The 21,231-nt window shown below is 37.0% G+C and overlaps 2 protein-coding genes across 5 annotated transcripts in view; one reads left to right on the plus strand and one right to left on the minus strand.

The window, feature by feature from the left end:
- The window catches only part of Cage1 (cancer antigen 1), a 38,859-nt gene extending 24,921 nt beyond the window's left edge, over positions 1-13,938 (minus strand). The window contains exons 1-5 of the mRNA XM_078020514.1: positions 13,498-13,938; positions 11,880-12,134; positions 8,540-8,624; positions 5,270-5,793; positions 942-1,982 (exon numbers count right to left, since the gene is read on the minus strand). Coding sequence (XP_077876640.1) covers positions 942-1,982; positions 5,270-5,793; positions 8,540-8,624; positions 11,880-11,987 — 1,758 coding nt within the window. The 5' untranslated portion in view covers positions 11,988-12,134; positions 13,498-13,938. The remainder of the gene's footprint in view (positions 1-941; positions 1,983-5,269; positions 5,794-8,539; positions 8,625-11,879; positions 12,135-13,497) is intronic.
- Positions 13,939-13,942: 4 nt separating this feature from the next.
- Riok1 (RIO kinase 1) overlaps positions 13,943-21,231 on the plus strand; it is a 35,846-nt gene continuing 28,557 nt past the window's right edge. The window contains exons 1-2 of one of the 4 annotated variants that reach the window (XM_078020512.1): positions 13,943-14,458; positions 18,197-18,404. In XM_078020512.1, the coding sequence (XP_077876638.1) occupies positions 14,388-14,458; positions 18,197-18,404 (279 nt within the window). In that variant the 5' untranslated portion in view covers positions 13,943-14,387. The remainder of the gene's footprint in view (positions 14,459-18,196; positions 18,405-21,231) is intronic. The other 3 variants (XR_013425408.1, XM_078020513.1, XM_005327486.5) reach the window with 3 other exon arrangements.

Here is a 21,231-nt window from a genome sequence, read left to right on the forward strand (position 1 = left end):
CTGATTTAGATAATCTTAGAATTTTTAAAACACAAGAATTCTTAAAAATAGAATTATTTGGGACTGGGTAGTAGCTCAGTAGTAAAGTACTTGCTTCATGTATGTGAGGCCCTTGGTTCAATCTCCACCACCATTAAAAAAAATATATTTATTTGCAAACACTTAGACTGATTACAGATTCATATGAGAAAGTGAGCTGAGGACATCTTCAAGGCAACATATCAGCTCAGCTAAGTTATCTTTGTTATAACAAATTTTTAAAAATACATTTCCCTAGTTTAATTAGCTCTTTAAGAAGTTAGAATTACTAAGATTTTACTACACTTAGTAAAGATTCGTATACTTTAAGGTAGGCCTATGATTTGCTCCAGTTGGTGAAAATAATCTTTTCCTTGGATGTGCTTTCAGGTTCTTGGCTATTTAAAAAGTCTTTTTAACTGCAGATATTAAAAAAACTACATCTCTACACATATTAATATGAGGTTCTGATGGTATTTTTAAATGCCTTATAATTTTAAAAAATAATTATGTGATGTTTTAATTAGAACATTTGTTTTACCTTGTACCAAATATGCAATTATTTCATTTTATAGCTGTTTAGGATGGAGAGCATATTTAGAAAATCCTTTCTCAAAGGTAACTTCTGAGAGATGCTTCAGGTGATGATTGGTTATGGGTACCTGCAAAATTTTCAGGATGTCACCTCTACCAAAATACTCAGAAGAAGACAAGAATGGCTACTCTTTAAGGCGAGTACCTATAAGCCAAAAAAACCTTCTTCAAACCTGTGGTGCATTTTCCTGTTTCTCTTTTTCGTTAATAACTGTTTCTGCAAACAAATACTATATATAAATAATACCATGTCTACATGTACATCAATCAATATACCACTAGAGACTTTTGGAATTTTATGTTAGGAGATTCTGAATCTGCATCAGTACCTTGGTAACAACTGGCTCCATTATTTCCTCTAATGACTCCATTAGCTGAGCTCTCTCAAATTTAGGGACACTCTTTGAAACCTGCAGCTGAAGTTTTGCATTTTCATTTTTTACTCCACTGATCTGCTGCTGGAGTTGTGAATTCTTGGCCTTTTCTTTTTCACATGTGAATAGCAAATTTTTAACTTGAGGAATCAATTTCTCAATTCTCAATTTCAATTTCTGTTTTTCTTTCAGGTTTTCCTTTTCATGTTTCTGGAATTCCTCCTGTAAAGACAAGAACTGTTGTTCTCGGGTCTCTTTTTCCCTTTTCAACAAGTCCAAAGCAGAAGTGGTAGCTTTCTCCATTTCTCCTTTAAGTTGCTGCAGCCTTCTTACTTCCTCTTCTTTCTTGCTTAACGTTTTGTCCATCTCTATACACTGATTTACAGATCTATTTTTTTGTTGCATTTCAGTAATGCACCTTTCCTGTAAACGAATATAACCGACCTTGACTTTTTTAACTTCTAGCTGTAAGATTTCCTTCTCTTTCCTAGATTCCTGAAGTCGTTTTTTGGTGTTAGCTAAAATCTCTTGCAAATTCTGTAATTTCTTCTTAATATCGTTCCTTTCTAGGATTATGTTGTATTTGTCTTCAATTAATTCTTCAATGTTTTCCTTCAGCTTATTTATGATGTCAATGAACACCTGCTGTTTGGTAATCTTCATCTCTAGTTCTTTAACTTTCTTCTCTAAATGCAGGTTCTTACACTGGAAGTCCTGGATCTGCACCTGCTGTGTTTTGTTTGTGTATTTCAATTTCCTTAAGGCTTCGTTTAAAGCCATGTCCTCTTCTAAAGGCTGTAAGCCTTCCAAGCTTTGCTCTGTGTCAGGTGTCAGGCGGTTCTCCCAAGAATTTCCCCCACTCTTGGAGATGCCTGGAGACCAACTTAAGGCAATCCCTGGGCTTTCCGCATTTCCTGCTATGGCTTCTTCCTGCTGACTGACTGACATCTCAGGACTCTCCTCAGGATTTTGTATTTCTTTTGAAGAAACTTCAGTCTGTAAATTATAGTAAATAAAATAAATATGAAAAAAGTACAAATATCCCAATAAATCACCTTTTAAGCATGAGTTTGACAAGAGAAGCTATGGCTATTTTATTTCATTTACAAGTATGAGAGGGTTTTGTTGCTGTTGATTTATTTGGAAGTAGATGGCATCATTTGAAAAAGAACTTTATTGGGTTAGGGATATAGTTCAGTGGTAGAGCATTTGCTTGAGGCCCTGGATTTGATACCCAGGACTGGGAGAGTGGGGGGAAATTTTATTTTCCCACGTTGATTTCTGGAAAACAGCATTTTAAAAATTTACTCAACGTTAGAGTTTCTCAAGATTGAGTCTTCCCCCTCTTTCCATTGCATTCAGTCATTGTATCAGCCAAGCTTCGGAGTCAGAGCAGGCCTTGAATTCTTTTTTTTTTTTTTTTTTTTTTTTTTTAGAGAGAGAGAGAGAGAAAGAGAGAGAGAGAGAATTTTTTAATATTTATTTTTTAGTTTTCAGTGGACACAACATCTTTATTTTTATGTGGTGCTGAGGATCAAACCCAGCGCCCCGCGCATGCCAGGCGAGCATGCTACCGCTTGAGCCACATCCCCAGCCCAGGCCTTGAATTCTTTTTTTTTTTTAATTTAATTAAGTTATTTTTTTAATTGGTTGTTCAAAACATAACAAAGATTGCAGAATCACATGGGTTACACATCCACATTTTTACATAATGCCATATTAGTAACTGTTGTATTCTGCTACCTTTCCTACCCTCTACTATCCCCCCTCCCCTCCCCTCCCATCTTCTCTCTCTACCCCATCTACTGTAATTCATTTCTCTCCTTGTTTTTTTTTTCCCATTCCCCTCACAATCTCTTATATGTAATTTTGTATAACAATGAGGGTCTCTTTCCATTTCCATGCAATTTCCCTTTTCTCTCCCTTTCCCTCCCACCTCATGTCTCTGTTTAATGTTAATCTTTTCCTCCTGCTCTTCCTCCCTGCTCTGTTCTTAGTTGCTCTCATTATATCAAAGAAGACATTTGGCATTTGTTTTTTAGGATTGGCTAGCTTCACTTAGCATTCTGCTCTAATGCCATCCATTTCCTGCAAATTCCATGATTTTGTCATTTTTTAGTGCTGCATAGTACTCCATTGTGTATAAATGACACATTTTTTTAATCCATTCATCTATTGAAGGGCATCTGGGTTGGTTCCACAGTCTAGCTATTGTGAATTGTGCTGCTATGAACATCGATGTGCAGGCCTTGAATTCTTAATGACTAGTTTGGTTCCTCAACTATAAAATAACAATAATAATACCTACTTCCAATAATATCTACTTAACAAAGTTAACTCCTAAATATGAATTGCTGAATGTATGTATTGCACCTAAAGCACAACAGAACACAAGCAGTAGTTGTATGGTACAGATATATATTGTGTTTATTTTGACAAAACAAAAAATTATACTTTGAAACTTTCACCATTTTCCATCATGCAAACTTCTCTTAACACATATAATATGCTTTGACTTTAAATGAATAAAACAAAGAAGTGTATCAATTTCCCTAAAGAACACAAAGTCCTTTTTGAATAGATTTTAAAATTCCTCATATAGACCATTACACCTCACTATGCTACAACTCTGTGACCATGAGAATGGTAGGCAAACAAACCTCATGACTGACTTTATGGCCACAACCCAGGTTTTAGGGAAGAGGTTAATGGTCAGTAAATTGTGGTTAAAAAAAAACACTAAAATGAATATGACATTAAAAACTCAGTAAGATACCTGTCAAGTGGTATTAGGCCAACTGGACCCCTGACTCAGTGAATTTTCATTACTTGGGATAAAGACAAGTAACTTTTTGAGACCTAAATGACCTGGACACCTGACCTGCCACTCCTCTCCTTAAAAAATGGGTTTTCATAATTTCTGTCCGTATCCACCATACCCTTCCTGCCCTTGCAACCCTGGGTTTCCTGGACTGGGCTTCCTTCAAGTCCTAGCAAGTACCCGGCTCCCTGCAGCCACAGGGGTTCTGTAGATGTTGTTACCTGAATGTGACTGTTTCTCCACCCATGGTAGGCTAATGGACCCCACCTCTCACTCTCTAGAACTTAATGACCACTTCTTCAGGTACACCTTTTGGACTCCCTGACCACGTCAGTGTCCTATTGTTCTACTTCAATACAGCTCTTTATCATCGATAAAAATACCTTTATTTGTGTGATTATTTGCTTAATGACTATCTCTTCTACTAAGATTTTTTTTATACCTTTATTTTATTGATTTATAAGTAGTGCTGAGGATCGAACCCAGGGCCCCGCACATGCTAGGTAAGCGCTCTACTGCTGAGCCACAATCCTAGCCCTTTCTAAGACATTATTTTCATGAGGACAAGAACCAAATATATTTCTTGTTTGTTTGTAACCAGGACATAACTAGGATCTAGGCCAGGGCCTGGTACAAAAAAGATGCCCGAGTATCTGTTGAATGGTTGAGAAATGACAATGCAACAGAAAGAGGAAGGAGCAATCTTGAAAAACCCTAATTAAGCAGACTTTTTAAATGTTATTATCCAGAAATCAATATGGGAAAATTGTGGGAAGGCTGGGGATCAAGCTTGCTGGACAAGTACTCTACCACTGAGCTACAACCCCAGCCCAGGAAAGTCCTTTTTCAAATGTAGCCATCTACTTCCAAATAAATGAAAAACAAAACACCGTTCATACTTATAAATGAAACAACAGTCACAGCTTTTCTTATCAAACTCATACTGAAAGGAGGGCTATTAATACTATGTATTAATATTATGCTTGGATTCTATTTACCCACACAAGTTCTTGCAACTCTTATTTTTTCTTCAGACAGTATGTAGAATTTATACTCCTGGTATCTTCAGTGTTTTGGGGGTACTACATGTGTGCCAGAATCAATAAACCAAAGATAATGTTTTCACTCTGGTAGAAGTTAGTATTCTTTGCTTTTCCACAAAAGTTCAACATATAGAAAAATCTTAAGCTTTTCTTGTCAAATAATTTAGTCAATACTTCTGCATGCCTGCCTTTTCTCAACTTTTCCCTCAATGCAAACTATGAGTTTCAACTAGTTTGTTTCAAATGATATAAAAATATATTACATTCATTTCCCTATGAAATGCTATAGGCTCTATGTAATTCTTTGATTTAATATTTAATGCTACTTGGAAAAGCCTAAATTATATGTTTTTAAAAACAGACCAAAACCTGAACATCCTTGAATGTTCCACAGTCTTTACTATCTTTAACAATCTTACCTCTTCTGTTTTATAATTAACTCTCTGATCAAGCAGCCTAAAGCTATTCTCCTTAAAAAATGGGTTTTCATAATTTCTGAGGACACCTTCTTTATACAAAAAGCTCTGAGGTTGACTAGGGTTGAGGGCAGACTCCATAGCCGTGCTTTTAGCCAGTGACTTTTCCACAAACTGCAGTGTCTCTCCATTGCACTGGAGTAGATGTGGACTTTGAGAAGACTGTCTGACACATTCTTGAGCAAGCTGGTCTTTATTTGCAGAAATGCTAGTTTCCATTGGATTTTCTTCCTTACATAAATCTTGCTTTATATTGGTATCTTTTGCATAATTATACACATGGCTTTGCAATTCTGGCTTCTCCATGTAAGAAAAGCCTTCTGTTAGATTTTGAAATGTTGTCATTTCATCATTAAATGCTTCTAGCTGATGAAATTTGCAAATGGGTTCAAATTGTCTCAACGAAGAAATGCAGGTGTTAATAGGCTCAATTTGAATCTTCTGTGAGTAACTTCCAATGTTGATATCTCATTAGAAAGAAAGAAGAATGATTGACCATAAATTCATGTGATAAATGTTATACTTAACAAATAAATTGTTGAAGCCTTTTAGAAATTACATATCTTTCAACCTTATTCAATTGCATGGATTTCAAGCATGACTGTGCTAGCAAACTAAACACAGTAACTTTTTACATGGGGGAAAGAAGTCCTTAAATGCCACAGAAAAAGCATGATTTTTATTTTTTATCATTTTGGTTAAACACCATTACAAAAAATTACAAGATATCTTCAAAAGTCTCTGTTATAATTTTAAAATATTTTAATTACAAAATAATTCAAAAGGATGCAAAATCACATGGAGTAGCAATAACAGCAAATATATTTTAAAAAACTTGTTTGATCTTATTTATAACTCAATCTTCTTTTTAAAATATTTATTCTTAAGTTTTAGGTGGACATAACATCTTTATTTTACATTTACGGGGTGCTGAGGATCGAACCCAGTGCCTCATGCATGCTAGGTGAGCACTCTACCACTGAGCCACATCCCCAGCCCAGAAACTTAAATATTATTTGTAAATAAGATCAAACAATAATAAGAAATGAAGTTGCAAGAGATGTTGTCACTTGCCTAAGTTCACAGAGCTCAGATTCTAGAATACTACTTCTAAATGAAATGCTATACTGTTTTTCAGTGGGACATACTGCCAATTTTTAATACATGTCTAAAAAAATTAGAAAGAAGCTGGGTGTAGTGGCATACACCTGTAATTCTAGCAAGGTGGGAGACTGAAGGGGAAGGACTGCAAGTTCAAGGCTAGCCTCAGCAACTTAGGGAAGTTTTTGTCTCAAAATAAAATTTTAAAAAGGGCTGGGAGCCAGGCACAGTGGTGCATGCCTGTAATACCAGCAGCTCAGGAGGCTGAGGCAGGAGGATATCAAGTTCAAGGCTAGCTTCAGCAATTTAGCAAGGCCTAAATAACCAGTGAGACCCTGTCTTTAAATAAAATACAAACAAGGGCTGGGGATGTGGCTCAGTGGTAAAGTGCCCCTGAATTCAATCCCCAGAACCAAAAAAAAAAAAAAAAAAAGGCTGGGAATATATAGTTTAGTGGTACAGTACCTAGCATGTGCAAAGCCGTGGGTTTGATCCCCAGTACCACAAAAATAATAACAATAAATAAGAAAGAAATATTTTCTTTTCTTATTGTCATAATGGCATTTTCTAATTTTTTTAAAGATGTTAGAACTTTTTAGTTCACATGTAGGTCTTTATCTATGTGGAATTTATTTTTGTATTTGGTGTGAGTTAAGGTTCTAATCATTTCCTACATTTTTTAAAGTGTCATTGTTTGAGGAGAACTGAATTATCTAATCCATTGATGATCTAATCTATTCTTTCCCTGATTTATAATAATACCTCTATCAGATACCAAGTGTCCATTTTTCATAATCGGATCTATTTTTGGACTTTTTATTATTTCATTGTTGTGTTGCTTGTCTGCCTATAACATATTTTTAAATTTACTAAAACTTCTATAATAAATCTCGTTATATGGCAGGACAAGTCTCCTACATCTTCTTTTCCAAAATTGTGATTATTTTTATTTTTTAAAAACTTTTTCACTTCTAAATGGGAATGTTAGGACCAACTTAGAAAAAAATGAAATGGCATTAATTCATATATTTGAGGAAAATGTAAAATTTTATCTTCATAAAACTGAACATGAAACATTTATATTTTGTCTTCCAGGAAAGTTTTATAACTTCTAGAGAAATCTTTATACATTTTTTTAGATTTATTCTTAGGTACCTCAGAGTTTGAGCTGCTACTAGCAAGTTTTTTAAAAATTATTTTTTAAATAAGTTGATGCTGGTACACTGTATTGCTTATTGTTTTACATTTATTCTTTTACATCAATTTTCTAAACTTTTGTATTGATTCCAATATTCATAGATTCTTATTAATTTTCTCTGTAGAAAAATCACATATTTACAAAAAATTTCTTTTCCTTCCTAATTCTTATTCTTACAACTGCACTTACTGAATTCTATAATTTAAATAATGCAAAATTGGGGCTGGGGATGTGGCTCAAGCGGTAGCGCGCTCGCCTGGCATGCGTGCGGCCCGGGTTCGAGCCTCAGCACCACATACCAACAAAGATGTTGTGTCCGCCGAGAACTAAAAAAAAAATATTAAAAAAAATTCTCTCTCTCTCACTCTCTCTCCTCTCTCACTCTCTCTTTAAAAAAATGTAAAAAAAATGCAAAATTATTAAAAATAAAGAGACAAATCAAATCTTTTTAGTATTAGTCATAATTTTTAAAAATAAAAAGACCTTTCTATACAGCATTCGGGTTTGCTTTACTAAATATGATCTATGTTCCTCATTATATGATTAACTCTGTAGCTTTCATCTATCAACTTAAGGCTAGAATAAGAGATTTTTAGTTATATCAACATATATCTTTTAAGATACTTGTACAGTCTATAATTCTAGGGTCAGAATAGACTTGAATCATAGCTTAATTGAAGCTACATGACCTTAGGCAAGTTACTGAATCTTACTCTCTTCCTCTGTAAAATGGAGAATAAAAACAGCCCTTGTTTGAATTTTTTAAAATTCCTATTTCATAGGTTTATAAATTAAATGTAATGAATATATATAAAGTGAATAAATGTATATAAACTGCTTAGCATAGTACCTATTATTATCATAGGTACAAAAATTGTTTTTGTTTTGTATGTTGCCAACAAAGAGATACTTACCACCTAAACTATCTTGTGTGCTATAAATATCTTCAGAAAGTGTGGGTTTAGACTCATTTTCCCTCTTTGCATTTTTTGTTTCATTCTGCATTCAAAGTAAAGGGCATTAATATTAACACTTCAAACATTGTAAACTTCTAAAGATATACATTCATTGCTACATAATTTTCTTATTATATGAGCTTTTTTTGCACAGGTGAATTTTTTTTTTGCACTAGTATCTTTCCTGAGTCACAACACTGACAAATAGCCTACTATTATTTCAATATTTTGGTGTTTTTATAAGTCAGATCATGTAACTATAAACATAAGAATACTTGAGAGTACATATATATGCATATTACTGATAATTCTTTGATGTTAAATCTTGTCTAAATAGCATTAGAGTAGTTGTTAGTCTAGTTTTTTTAACATTAAAAATATATAAATCAGAGCTCTAGTAATGAGCTGACATCTGATTCCATTAAATGGTAATTTTTGAAATTCAAAGGATTATTCCGTTATTTCAATATTATCTAAGAAAGGGTTTACTAATTAATATAAATAAAATAAAAAAGAAACTATTTTAAATTTTTGAGGAAAATATTGGTTTAATCATAGTGTATTCAAATGGTAGGCATGGTGGCTTATAATTCCAGTGACATGACAGGCTGAGGCAAGATGATCCCAAGTTCAAGGCCAGACTCAGCAACTTAGCAAGATCCTATCTCAAAAATAAAATAAAAAAGAATTCGGGATGTAGCTTAATGGTAGAGCACCTCTATTCAGTCTCCAAGACCAAAATAAATAAATAGTATATCAAGTGTGTGGATATAAACTGTACCCTAAAAAACATCCACTTATCTTTTATTAAAGTCAGTTAGCTAGCTGGGTGTGGTGGTGCGTGCTTATTAACCCAGTGACTCAGGAGGCCAAGGCAGTAGGGTCTCAAGTTAGAAACCAGCCTCAAATTGCAAGGCTCTAAGCAACTTAGCAAGACCCTGTCTCAAAAAGAACTGGAGATGTAACTTAGTGGTAGAGCACCTCAGCACTACCAAAAACAGTCAGTTGACTACAAACTTCTATTCAGTAATACTTTTTCTCTTATATTTATTATTAAGTTCTAGGTGGACACAATATCTTTATTTTACATTTATGTGATGCTGAGGATGGAACCCAGCGCCTTGTGTGTGCCAGGTGAGCACTCTACCTCCGAGCCACCACCCCAGCCCCTTCAGTAATACTTTTTAAGAATTGTCCCATGTGTTGAATGTACTTGGAAGTTACAATAAAAACAGATACAGCTTATTAAAATCTGTTTTTTAGACTTGTTACTAATTTAGACCATTCCTCCTAATTACATTTTAAAAGTATTAAGAATATATTTAAAAAATAAGCATGATTCACTTGCGTTTATATTTCACAAATCTTCTTATGATTCTACTTCTCATAGAATTTCAGATAACTTTCAATCCTAGTCATCTCTGATAGTACTATTTTTAACTAAAATGTGCTTTTTAAAATACATATAAGAGGATGTGAGGGGAAGGGGAAAAAAAGAGAGAGAGAAATAAATTATGGTTGATGGGGTAGAGAGAGGTGGGGGGGAGGGGAGAGGAGGGTGGAGGGGAGAAGAGGGGAAGGGGAGAAGAGGGGAGGGGGAGAGGGGGGATAGGAAGGGCAGCAGAATACAACAGACACTAGTATGGCAGTATGTATAAACGTGGCTGTATAACCAATGTGATCCTTCAATCTGTACACGTGGAAATAATAAGAATTCATAAGGGTTATGACATATATCAAGTATGATATATGTCAAGATCAATGTAATATTTTGAGCAACTAATAAATTTCTGATGAAAAAAAAAGAAGTACAATTGACAAACATGAAAAAAATGTTTAACATCTCTAGTAATTAGAGAAATGCAAACTAAGATTTCATCTCACTCTAGTCAGAATGGCAATTGTCAAGAATATAAGCAATAATAGGTTTTGGCGAGAATGTGGGGGAAAAGGTAGAATAATACATTGCTGATGGGACTGTAAATTGGTGCAACCACTCTGGAAAGCAGTATATGGAGATTCCTCAGAAAACATGGAATGGAACCACTATTTGATCCAGGTATAAACATTATTAAAATGGCCAGTTAACTGAAAAAAAAAATGTGCCTTTTGTGTATAAATTTATTAAAAAGAATAAAATGTCCAGTGAAATCCAAGGAGGATCTCCTTATGTAATTTAAGATATCTGTTTTTCCAAATGTAGAATATAGTATCTTAGACCTTGATCAACACTAAAATACTATGATCTATTTTTTCAAAATGAGAAAGTTTTTAATAATTATTTTAAAAATGCTGGTCATTGAAGACACAAAGTATTCGAAAGCTCACCATAATACATAAAGCTACAGGTCAACTCTACATCTGTGCAGATAACTTAACTAGCCCCCCATTGATGAAAATTTAGTTTCCAATATTTAACTACTATAGATAATTATATAAACATCTGAATATTTTCTAGAGAGAATTTTAATTTTTGTAGCAGGGATCGAACCCAGAGGAACTTAAACAGAGCCACATCCCCAGACATTTTTATATTTACAGACAGGGTCCCAGTAAGCTAATTAGGGCCTTGCTAAGTTGCTGAGGCTGGCTTTGAACTTTTGATCCTACTGCCTCAGTCTCCTGAGCTGCTGGGATTACAGGTGTGAGTCATGGTGCCTGGAGTTGTAGACAGAATTTTAAAATGGTTGAACTCAATTTCATATCTCTAAATATCCCTTTAGAAAGGCTTTGCCAATTTATAAACTGAAAACACATGAAATTTTCAATATTTGTTCATTTTTGAACTATAAAAGGCAATTTTATATGGCCTAACTTAATAAATTCCTATTATTTCTCTATACTCATGTTAGCAATTATCAAACCCTTAGAACAACACTTCTGAAGATCTTGGGATATTTTATGAGAAAGGGCGCTAGGAATTTTCATGAAGATAAAGGATGGGAGCCATGAACATGGAGGGTACTGTCAATGTCATTATGAATGACAACTAAATCTGCATACTGACACGGTGGGAGACACATGCCCTGCCTCTGTGACTGAATTGTGGCTTTGTCCCCTAACTGCACTTTTGGGCCTCCATGAGCGGGATAGAAAGTAGCAGTTCTGACACTTTTATGTGTAAAATTTTCTCTTCAAACACTAAAGGGACTAAGAAAACCAGGCTGCATTCCCCTCCTTTGTGCGTCCACCAGAAATTCTCCTATTATTTTTTCATATTTTTGAAGATATGTTCATCTGGATGACAGTGCAAATGCTGAACAAAGCTGAACCTCCAGAACCTATAAGCAATGCACACCTGAGGCAAGTCTGAAACACTGAGGCTTGTTTCCATACAGCAGGGAAAATCTGAGTGAGTTAAATCTTCAGAAAGACCACTGAAATTCAAGGCATCTGATTCTGACATGCTTTCTAATTTTTCATGAGGCGTCTCCACTCCAAAATGTACAGGATCTGGTGGTAATGACCAAAACTTGTTTTTTTGTAATGCCAGGGATGATGTCCAAAAATTTTCAGAGTCCTTGTTCCTTTGTGCTGAATGATGGAAAGCCTCCTCAAAAAACAAAAGCAAACAAATAAAAAACATGAACACATATAATTTTAGTATCTATTAATATATGCAAATAAAGAAGGGTTTTCCCTACTCTTCCTCATACTTGCAGCAAAGTTCACTGCCCTAAATGTTATAAAAGTGCCATTTAAGTTATTAGAAAATTTAAAAATTTAGTCTAAGTATACCATAATAACTTTGTTTGCTACTTTCCCGTAATTCCCTAAAGGCTATGACCTAGAAAGTGAAGGGATCTCTGTTACTTTAAAGACCAACACTAAGTCCTCCTCACTTCCCTATGTCACATGGATTCTCTCAGGCATCTGTGATTGAAGATTTGGAGGCATCTTGGCATCCACCTCATTATCCACAGCTGAACTGTTACCAAGTCCTGTCTGTTTTTGCTTTAAAACTGTTTTTCCATCACCCATGTTTTCATTCCATCCCCTATGCCATCACTTTGATCCATATCCTGACATACTCATCTGCCAGAAGATGGGAGGAGGAAAGATATTAAATCACTGAGTCCTGACTCTTCTACTTGACTTTCATGGCTTTTCACAGCCTGTACTGACATCACCTTCCCAATATTCCCTCCAAATCTAGTCACATCAGGCTCATTTTCCTGCAAATAGATAATGCTTTCTACCACTTTGGCAACTGGCCCTGGCATTCACTTCTCTTAAAACCTTCATGTTTTTAAAAATCTTTACTATGTTTTAAGTCTGCAACTCTCTCACAATTCATCCTACTGCCTTAGTCTTCACCATTGTTCCAAGGGTGTTCGTGTTTTTTATTTATAGATTACAATTGCCTTTTGGGAAGTCAACTTATGCCTTTATGTACAACCTACTATAGGCAGACCACTGTTTTCTGCACAGTAAATATTGATGGAATAAATCCTGCATTCTAGTGACTTATTTCTACTAAATCCTCTCAATATGCAGTCACTACTTATTTGCCTGGATGAATTATTTTGATGAATTGGTGAATTAATGATCAATTTAATGAAAATTCTGTTCAAACTTATGCTTTCACTTAGTAAAATATAAAAACAGTAAGCCAGGAAGGTCACATAGGACTTGTGAAAGGTCCAACTTTATCCTCACTTCCAAACAAATAGATACCGCCTGCGCTGTGGTGAGGGGGATCTGAAAAACCTATCTTGCTGTTTTCCAAATTCCCAAACCCATAAAGGCCTCTTTTCTTTTCTTGGTGAGTCGGTAACTTTCAAATACATAACTTTGTTCATGCCCCCTAGGTCGCTGCACAATCTGCCAGTTTATTTTTTTTAAAGTCAGGCCTACTTTTTCCATCTTCCACATCTGTCCTGAGCATAGTTATATTAGATTTTTAAAATACTTACTCAACTGTTTGGAGAGCTATTTCGCAGACACGCTAAAGCAGTTTAAAAGTAGATGAGATGTCAAGAAACTCTTATCATAAAACTCTTTTTAATATTTTTCAGTAGTGTGACAAACCTCAACTTTTAAAAGCACGTATTTCATTTTCACCTCAAAACCATGCACCAAACTTTGTGAGACACCTAAGTGTGCTCAATTCCATGATCCAGAGAACTTCTGGAACCCACGCTAAGAACTGCGATCTTCCTACCCCACACTGGCCCTGAGGGAGGAAGAACCCCCGTCCACCTTTTCCCACCGAGGGCTTCTGCAAACAGGCAGCGGGCTCCCGGCGCGCTGGAACGTCCCAGTGTGACGTCCGCCCGCGCCAGCCACTCTCGGAGGGGAAGGGCACCGGCGCGCTCGACGCCTTCGGCGCGGGGTAGGCCCCACTCAGTTCCAGAATGAGCGTGGACTCCCACGGAAACAGCCTGTGAGCTAACTGGAGCGTCCTTCTACGAGAATAACCACAAAGTAGCGGGAAGAAACGAAAAGCCCCAGGCTGAAAGCCGCAAAGCGGAATCAACCTCCTCCCCCGACCATGCAGTTTGTCCCTCTAGCGCACCGTCCCTAGCGAGCTCCCGGATCTCCGTACGGCACAGGGGCGGGACTTCCTGTGAGATCGGACTTCCGCCGGGGGCGGGGTTTCCCGTTCGGCTTCTGGCCCAGGGTGCCTGAGCTCTGGGTCCTCGTGGTCGGAGCCGAGTGTGTGCGAGGGCTTCTGAACCGTTTGCGAGGCGGGGTTCGCGGAGAGGCCGTTGGATTCGCCGCAGGTAAAACCGTTTCTGTGCCGTTTCCGCCCCGGCGCAGAGCGGAAGGCCTCCGCGGGTGTCGAGGGCTCGGTGCCTCCATCATGGACTACCGGCGGCTCCTGATGAGCCGGGTGGTCCCCGGGCAGTTCGACGACGCCGATTCCTCCGACAGGTGAGCGGCCGTAGAATACTCCCACTCTGTTCAGATTCTGCTCTCTCCTTGCTTGTAGTTCATAGGGTGTTTCAGCCGGCTTCGTCTGCATCCCTCCGAGTCTTCCTACTTTAGGGCAGAGTTCAATGAGGCATTTGTCAAAGACTGGTTCCCTGGACGGTCAGCATAGCCGAAAAACAGAATGGGGATAGCAACTGGCAGACGTAGGTGTTTGTACTGTAACTACATCCTCAGGTATTTATTGAGCACTTCCTGTGGGCCAGGTTTTTATCCTTGGCTGGAAATTGTCATGAACAAGACAAACCCAGGTCCACTGTGATGGAACTTGACGTGGAGAGGAGAACAGACCATTTGTAAACAATAAGATGATGATATGTATCATACAAGTTATTGAAATAGGTTAATACGCTAATTAATGGTCAGAGAACGATTACAGTCCACATTTAAATGACAAGGGGATATCATTCCAGGCAGAGAGAACAAGTGCATAGTTCTCACGGGTGGAAACCCTCTTGGTTGTGAAAGGCAGTGGAAGTGGTTGAGAAAGAGAAACGGGAAGGGACCAGATCATGTAGAGTCTTACAAGTTATGACAAGGAGTTAAGATATCTTTGAAACTCTTTAGAAGGCCAGAGGAGGGATTTTTGCAGGGGAATGATGTAATTTGATTTATGATTTGAAGGAAGTCATTTTGCTGTGTAGAATGTGGTCATGGGGAATAAGAATGGAACAGAGACCAGTTTGAAAAATCAGGTTCAAATAAGATGGGCACTAGAGCTAGAGTTTTAGAGATATGATTTGGAGATAGAAATGACAGGTTTATTGATAAATTGGATGTGGGTTCTAGGGAAGGAGCAGTGAAGAATCACTCCTACTCAGAAGGAAAATGAAACTGTTATTTTGAAATTCAAGAAAAGGATTCCTTTTTTTTATGATAAGGATTTGTTACAATGTAGGTTTTAATTATTAATTGGGACTTTAAAAAAATTTTTTTTTAGTTGTAGATGGACACAATATATTTTCATGTGGTGCTAGGATTGAATTTTCGAGGCAAGTGATCTGCCACTGAGCCACGATCCCAGCCCAACTGAGGCATTTTTCAATAAATAAACTTATACTATTTTCTGTGTGTCAGATCTAGTGTTATGTTGAGTGATAGGGATGTGCCGCAGACTGGCTGGGCACAAGATCAAGAGCCACTCACAGCTTTGTAGATTCAAACAGCAATTCTTTATTCCCGAACTCACACTGGCCCTCTACAAACACGTTCTGGGGAAATTCAGGTTCTGCCCGCAAAATTCACGTACTCTACCAGGCTTTGAATCCCAAATACTTTCTGAATTCCAGGAGAACTCAACGGAACTCAGGCAGCAGGATAGGTCCTATTCCCAGCAGGAATAACCTTAAACCTAGAACCGCCTTAAACCCGGATTGTTCTAAACTGGGAATGCCCTAAACCCAAGGAGCCGGATACTCCCTAAAACCTGCAGGGTACACCCTAAACCTGGATCTGCCCTAATCCAGTAGGATCTTCCCTAAACCTGGATCCACCCTGGTCCTTGAGCAGGGTCACCTTTCTCAAACATACATGCAACACAGCGAATGTCCAAGGCAAGTCCATTTCCACGAGTCCTTCCTCTAAGCAACATGGGGTATACTGGCAAGGAAATTTCGATGCGTCATTCCTACTTGGCAGTGGCCCTCAGCAGGGATGTGTTGGTAAACACTATCCTAATTGATGTAGACCTTGTATTCTGGCAAGGAAAACTGGTATTAAATAATTAGACAAATTATTTATATTAGAATTGATTTACTAGTATGGAGGAAAAATGGGTGAACGATAAGGAAGGCTTCTTTGGGCAAGTGATAGATAGCAAGCTGATATGGGAAGGATGAATTAAAAAAATGAAAAGGGCTTTTCAGTCTTATGATTACAGATCAACATACAGAAGACCTTTTGGAAGAATTTAAGTGGGAAGAAGAAGCAAAGCAGCTTGCTGGTGAATAGATGATAGTAATGAGAATGCACTAGTTTACTGACCAAACCAGGCGATAGTGCATGCTTATAATCCCAGCTACTCAGGAAACTGAGGCAGGAGGATCACAAGTTCAAGGCCATCCTCAGCAACTCAGCAAGATTCTGTCTCAGAAAATAAAAAGGGCAGTTGTGTGCTTCTGTATGTGCCTGTAATTTTAGCAATTTGGGAGATGGAGGCAGGATAATGGCAAGTTCAAGGCCAGACTCAGCAGATTAGTGAGTCCCTCAGCAATTTAGTGAGACTCTGCCTCAAAAAAACAAACAAACAAAAAAACCCTGGGGATGTAGGTCAGTGGTAAAGTGTCCTTGGCTTCAGTCCTCATTATCAGAATTAATAAAGCTGAGAATGTAGCTCAGTGGTTGAGCAGCTTTGGGTTCAATCCCCAGTACCATTAAAAAAAAAAAATAAAAATTACCACCCACATGGGGTATTGTGAGGATAAAACCAGGGGTTCTTTTACTGGGGATGATTTTGCTACTCCCAGGGGACTTTTCGCAATCTCTAGAGAAATTTTTGTCTGTCAAGGATGGGTGGGGGTGGGGGTATGCATTAATGGCAAGTGGTAAGTAGAGGACATTGATGCTGCTAAATACCCCGCCATGTACAAGACAGTGTGTCATGGCAAAGAATTACTGACTGAGGTTGAGAAGCCCTGGAGCAAAGTTTAACTTTGACATGCCTCTTTAGGTTATTGGTAACTGAAGGATTAATTTATAGATTAGTAGATCATATTTATGAAGTTCTACTAAATTATAGGTGTTGAAGGATTCTGTTCCTACCCAAGCCCATGGGGATTTGGAGCTGTCAGAGCCATAGCTACTTAATAAATTGGAATTGGTATCTGAATTTACTTAAATTCATGTGTGACTATTTTTAAATAGTGCATATTACTAGTTTGTCCATATGATTTCTGTCTTTATTCTCTACATGAAAGGTCAAAACTGGCAATACCTGTATTGAATTTCAGGCCTATAGACATGTTTTGTTTGGTATGCATTGTAAAATTGAATGTGACATGAAAGATTTACAGAATCTATATTTCTGGCTTCTCTTGAAAAACCAAAACAATCTAATAACACAGGTTCTGAATTCTCACATGGCTAAAGATGACCCTATTAGTTGTGCTGCTTTTACCCCTAGACTCTCTCTTTTGACAGTCCCTACTTCTGTTGTCTTATATTCAGCCAACTTGACTCACACATAGTCCCCATTCTTTCCCTTCATAAACAAGAGTGATTTGAAGTTCTTTGTGTCTCACTAGTCTTTAATATAGCTCCTTGTGTTGCAAAGTGGTATTGAGTTCAAAGTAAGACTGCTTTAGACTTATTCCCAAATTTTGCTAGAAAGATTTTTTTTCTAATCTTGGAGCAGCTCCATGAATGATTTTATAGTCAGGTCTGGTGCACTGATCAGAGTAAGTTATTTTAAAAGAGAAGGTAATGTAAATTCTAATCTCACCAAGGCAGGAGCAGGTTTATCACATGCTATACTCCTTCCCTAGTGGGACTTGGGTGTGGAGAATAAGCAATTGCAAAGAACTGAGACACAGGAGAAGTCAGTTTGGGGAAGATGGAACTTATTGGAGATATGTTGTGAGGAATGTTTCAGATTTATCAGCATTATTTAGTCTGTTATAAATAAATACATATGTGAATCCAGGTAGAGGATTTGTAAACATGCTAAAACATTGTTATTTCTAGTGAAAATGTAAATTTGAAGATAATCAAAGCGGAAGATGGCATTCTGTTTGAAGACTTTCAAAACAATGTGGCTAAGAAGAGTGAAAGTGAGATAAAAGTTGAAGAGGAAGAAGAGGAGGACTATGATGATGACAGTGATTGGGATTGGGATGATGGAGTTGGAAAACTCACCAAGGGTTATGTCTGGAATGGAGGGAGTAACCCACAGGTATTTAAATGATTCTGTATAACTTTGTTTTTGTTTTTTAATTGGGGCAGGTAACTAGGAAGTGAACCCAGAGATGCTTAAAAACTGAGACATATTCCCAGCCCTTCTTATTTTTATTTTGAGACAGAGTCTCATTAAGTTGCTTAGGGCCTCACTACCTTATTGAGGCTGGCTTTGAATTTAAGATCCTCCTGCTGCAGTCTCCCAAGTCACTGGGATTACAGACATGGGATACCATGCCTGGCTTCTGTTTGTCATGGGTGTGTGTGTGTGTGTTGCTTGGAATTGAATTCAGGGCCTTATGCATACGAGGCAAGCACTTTACCAATTGAGCTATATCCACAGCCTGTTTGTATTTTTTAAAAAGACTTTTTGTGGTTCTGGAATTGAATAACTGAAGGAGTTTTTTCAAGTTATATTGTCCTGTAGCCCCAGCCTTGATTTCTCTTTCTGTATCTTTTCATATTTCTCATAGTTTCCTGAGTTTGGATTATTTCCATAATCAGAAAATGTTAAATTATTAAAGTGTCATAAGAGCTGGGTGATTTTAAGTTCCAGAACAGGGCACAACTTAGTGAGACCTTGTCCCAAAATAAAAAATAAAAAGTGTTGGGATATAGCTCAGTGTAAAGCATTTGCAGCATGTGTGAGTCCCTGGGCTCTATCTCCAGTACTTAAATAAGTAAATAAATAAATATGTAGTATCATAAGATTGTAAGCTTAAAAATGTGCATAAAAAGCACATGAATAGGCAGTAATTATTAAGAAATAATGTTCAAACTTCTTAGTAAATTAAGAAATGTGGATTAAATAAGTAGAGATACCAACTTCTCACCTATGAAACTGACAAAGACACAAAATACATAATTGATGATCAGTTAATAGGTATAATTAACTAGTATATGATAAAAACTTTAAAAGCTTACAAATGTTTTGAGCAGCAGTTCTTCTAGGGATGTGCCCAAACTTATTTAGAAGTCAGAGTCTCCAAGGTTGCTTGGGGACAGGAACATTAGAAACAACCTCGATTAAGTTTACTCTGGGATATTATGCAGCCATAACATATTGCAATGGAAGATTATATTAATGAGGTTGAAATATATTCATGATCTACATGTGCAAAAAACAAGTTACTGAGGCATGTAGAGCTGACTTCTCAACTTGAAAGTACTAAATGAATATGTTAGGAGTTTTCAGAGCCATAGATTAAAATGGTGTATTAAGGTTACTGAAAGAGATGAAGGGGAAAAGACTCAACATTATTCCTTTGGCTGTTAAAATAGTTCATATATCAGATTGCATTCATTTTTAAAATAACTGAAGAAATTTTATACTTACTGTGTTCTTGTCTTGGTAATCTTCTATTGATTCATTGATGAGTCCTTAAGCAGTTTGAACATTGACTGTGATGCCTTTTTTTTTTTTTAATAACAATCTTTTTTAAGAAAGCTAAAAAAGCAGTCTATACCCAAAGGACTTAAAAACAGCATACTACAGGGACACAGCCACATCAATGTTTATAGCAGCACAATTCACAATAGCTAAACTGTGGTACCAACCTAGATGCCCTTCAATAGATGAATGGATAAAAAAAAAATGTGGTATATATACACAATGGAAAACTACTCAACAATAAAAGAGAATAAAATCATGGCAGTTGCAGGTAAATGGATGGAGTTAGAGAAGATAATGTAGTTAGAGAAGATAATGCTAAATGAAGTTAGCCAATCCCAGAAAACCAAATGTCGAATGTTTCCTTTGATATAAGGAGGCTAGTTCATAGTGGGATAGGGAGTGGGAGCATGGGAGGAATAGACAACTCTAGATAGGGCGGGGGGGGGGGGGGGGGGTGGGAGGGGAAGGGAGGGGGCATGGGTTAATTAATGATGGTGGAATGTGATGATCATTACAATGTATACAACCAGATATGAAAAATTGTGCTCTATATGTCTAATAAGAATTGTAATACATTTTGCTGTCATATATAAATTAAAAATTACATTAATAAATAAGTTAAAAAAAAAGAAAGCTAGGGCTCCCACTCCTGCTGTATCAATCTACGCAAGTCGTGCCATCCTCCCCCCTCCCCCCATTTTGCTGCGGCTGGACTGCGGCAGATGTTGGCCCGTAATGGGAGCCCCGGGACACTGGGGGCGGAGAACAACACTGCATTTATCTTCTCTAGTGACATAGCAAGAAATTACCATATTGGAATCAGAGGAGAGCCCTCTTCAAACACCTTGATCTTGAAATTCCTAGCCTCCAGAACTTACAATGAAATCATTAAGAAGAAGACATTATTGGAAAACAGTAACTCTGAGGATACATGCATATGGAATGTCATTGATTTGTTCATCTTCTGAAATGCCCATAAACAAATTTCAATTTCTGTTTTTGAAGTGGCACCCATGAGAAATATTCATAGAATACTGTTGATGCTGGATCCATCAAGATTATTGTGTTTGAAGACAACTGGAGAGAGAGAATGTGAAATATAATGAATTGCTTTCTGTTTCTAAATTCGAGCACAGGTTTAAGTGTTTTACACTCCTTTGAGTGGTCATGTAGTAACCTTTTCAAACTTCATGATAAACAACCTCACAGTTGGGCAATAATATTTCCATGTGGAAAAATACCAGGACACTTTAAAAAAACAAAGCCTATTTCTTGTATTTCAAATCCTGAGTTCTTTCATCCCTTTTAACTTTTACCTTTCATGTTTAGAGCAGTTTAAAGAAAGACAACAGCAGGATAATTCCTGTAATGACTTAAAAGGCTATATAAAATATTAGTAGATTTGAGATGAAGAGGAAGTCTTATAGTCTCA

The sequence above is a fragment of the Ictidomys tridecemlineatus genome, chromosome 8 (assembly GCF_052094955.1).
Source record: "Ictidomys tridecemlineatus isolate mIctTri1 chromosome 8, mIctTri1.hap1, whole genome shotgun sequence".
NCBI classification, from domain to species: Eukaryota; Metazoa; Chordata; class Mammalia; order Rodentia; family Sciuridae; genus Ictidomys; species Ictidomys tridecemlineatus.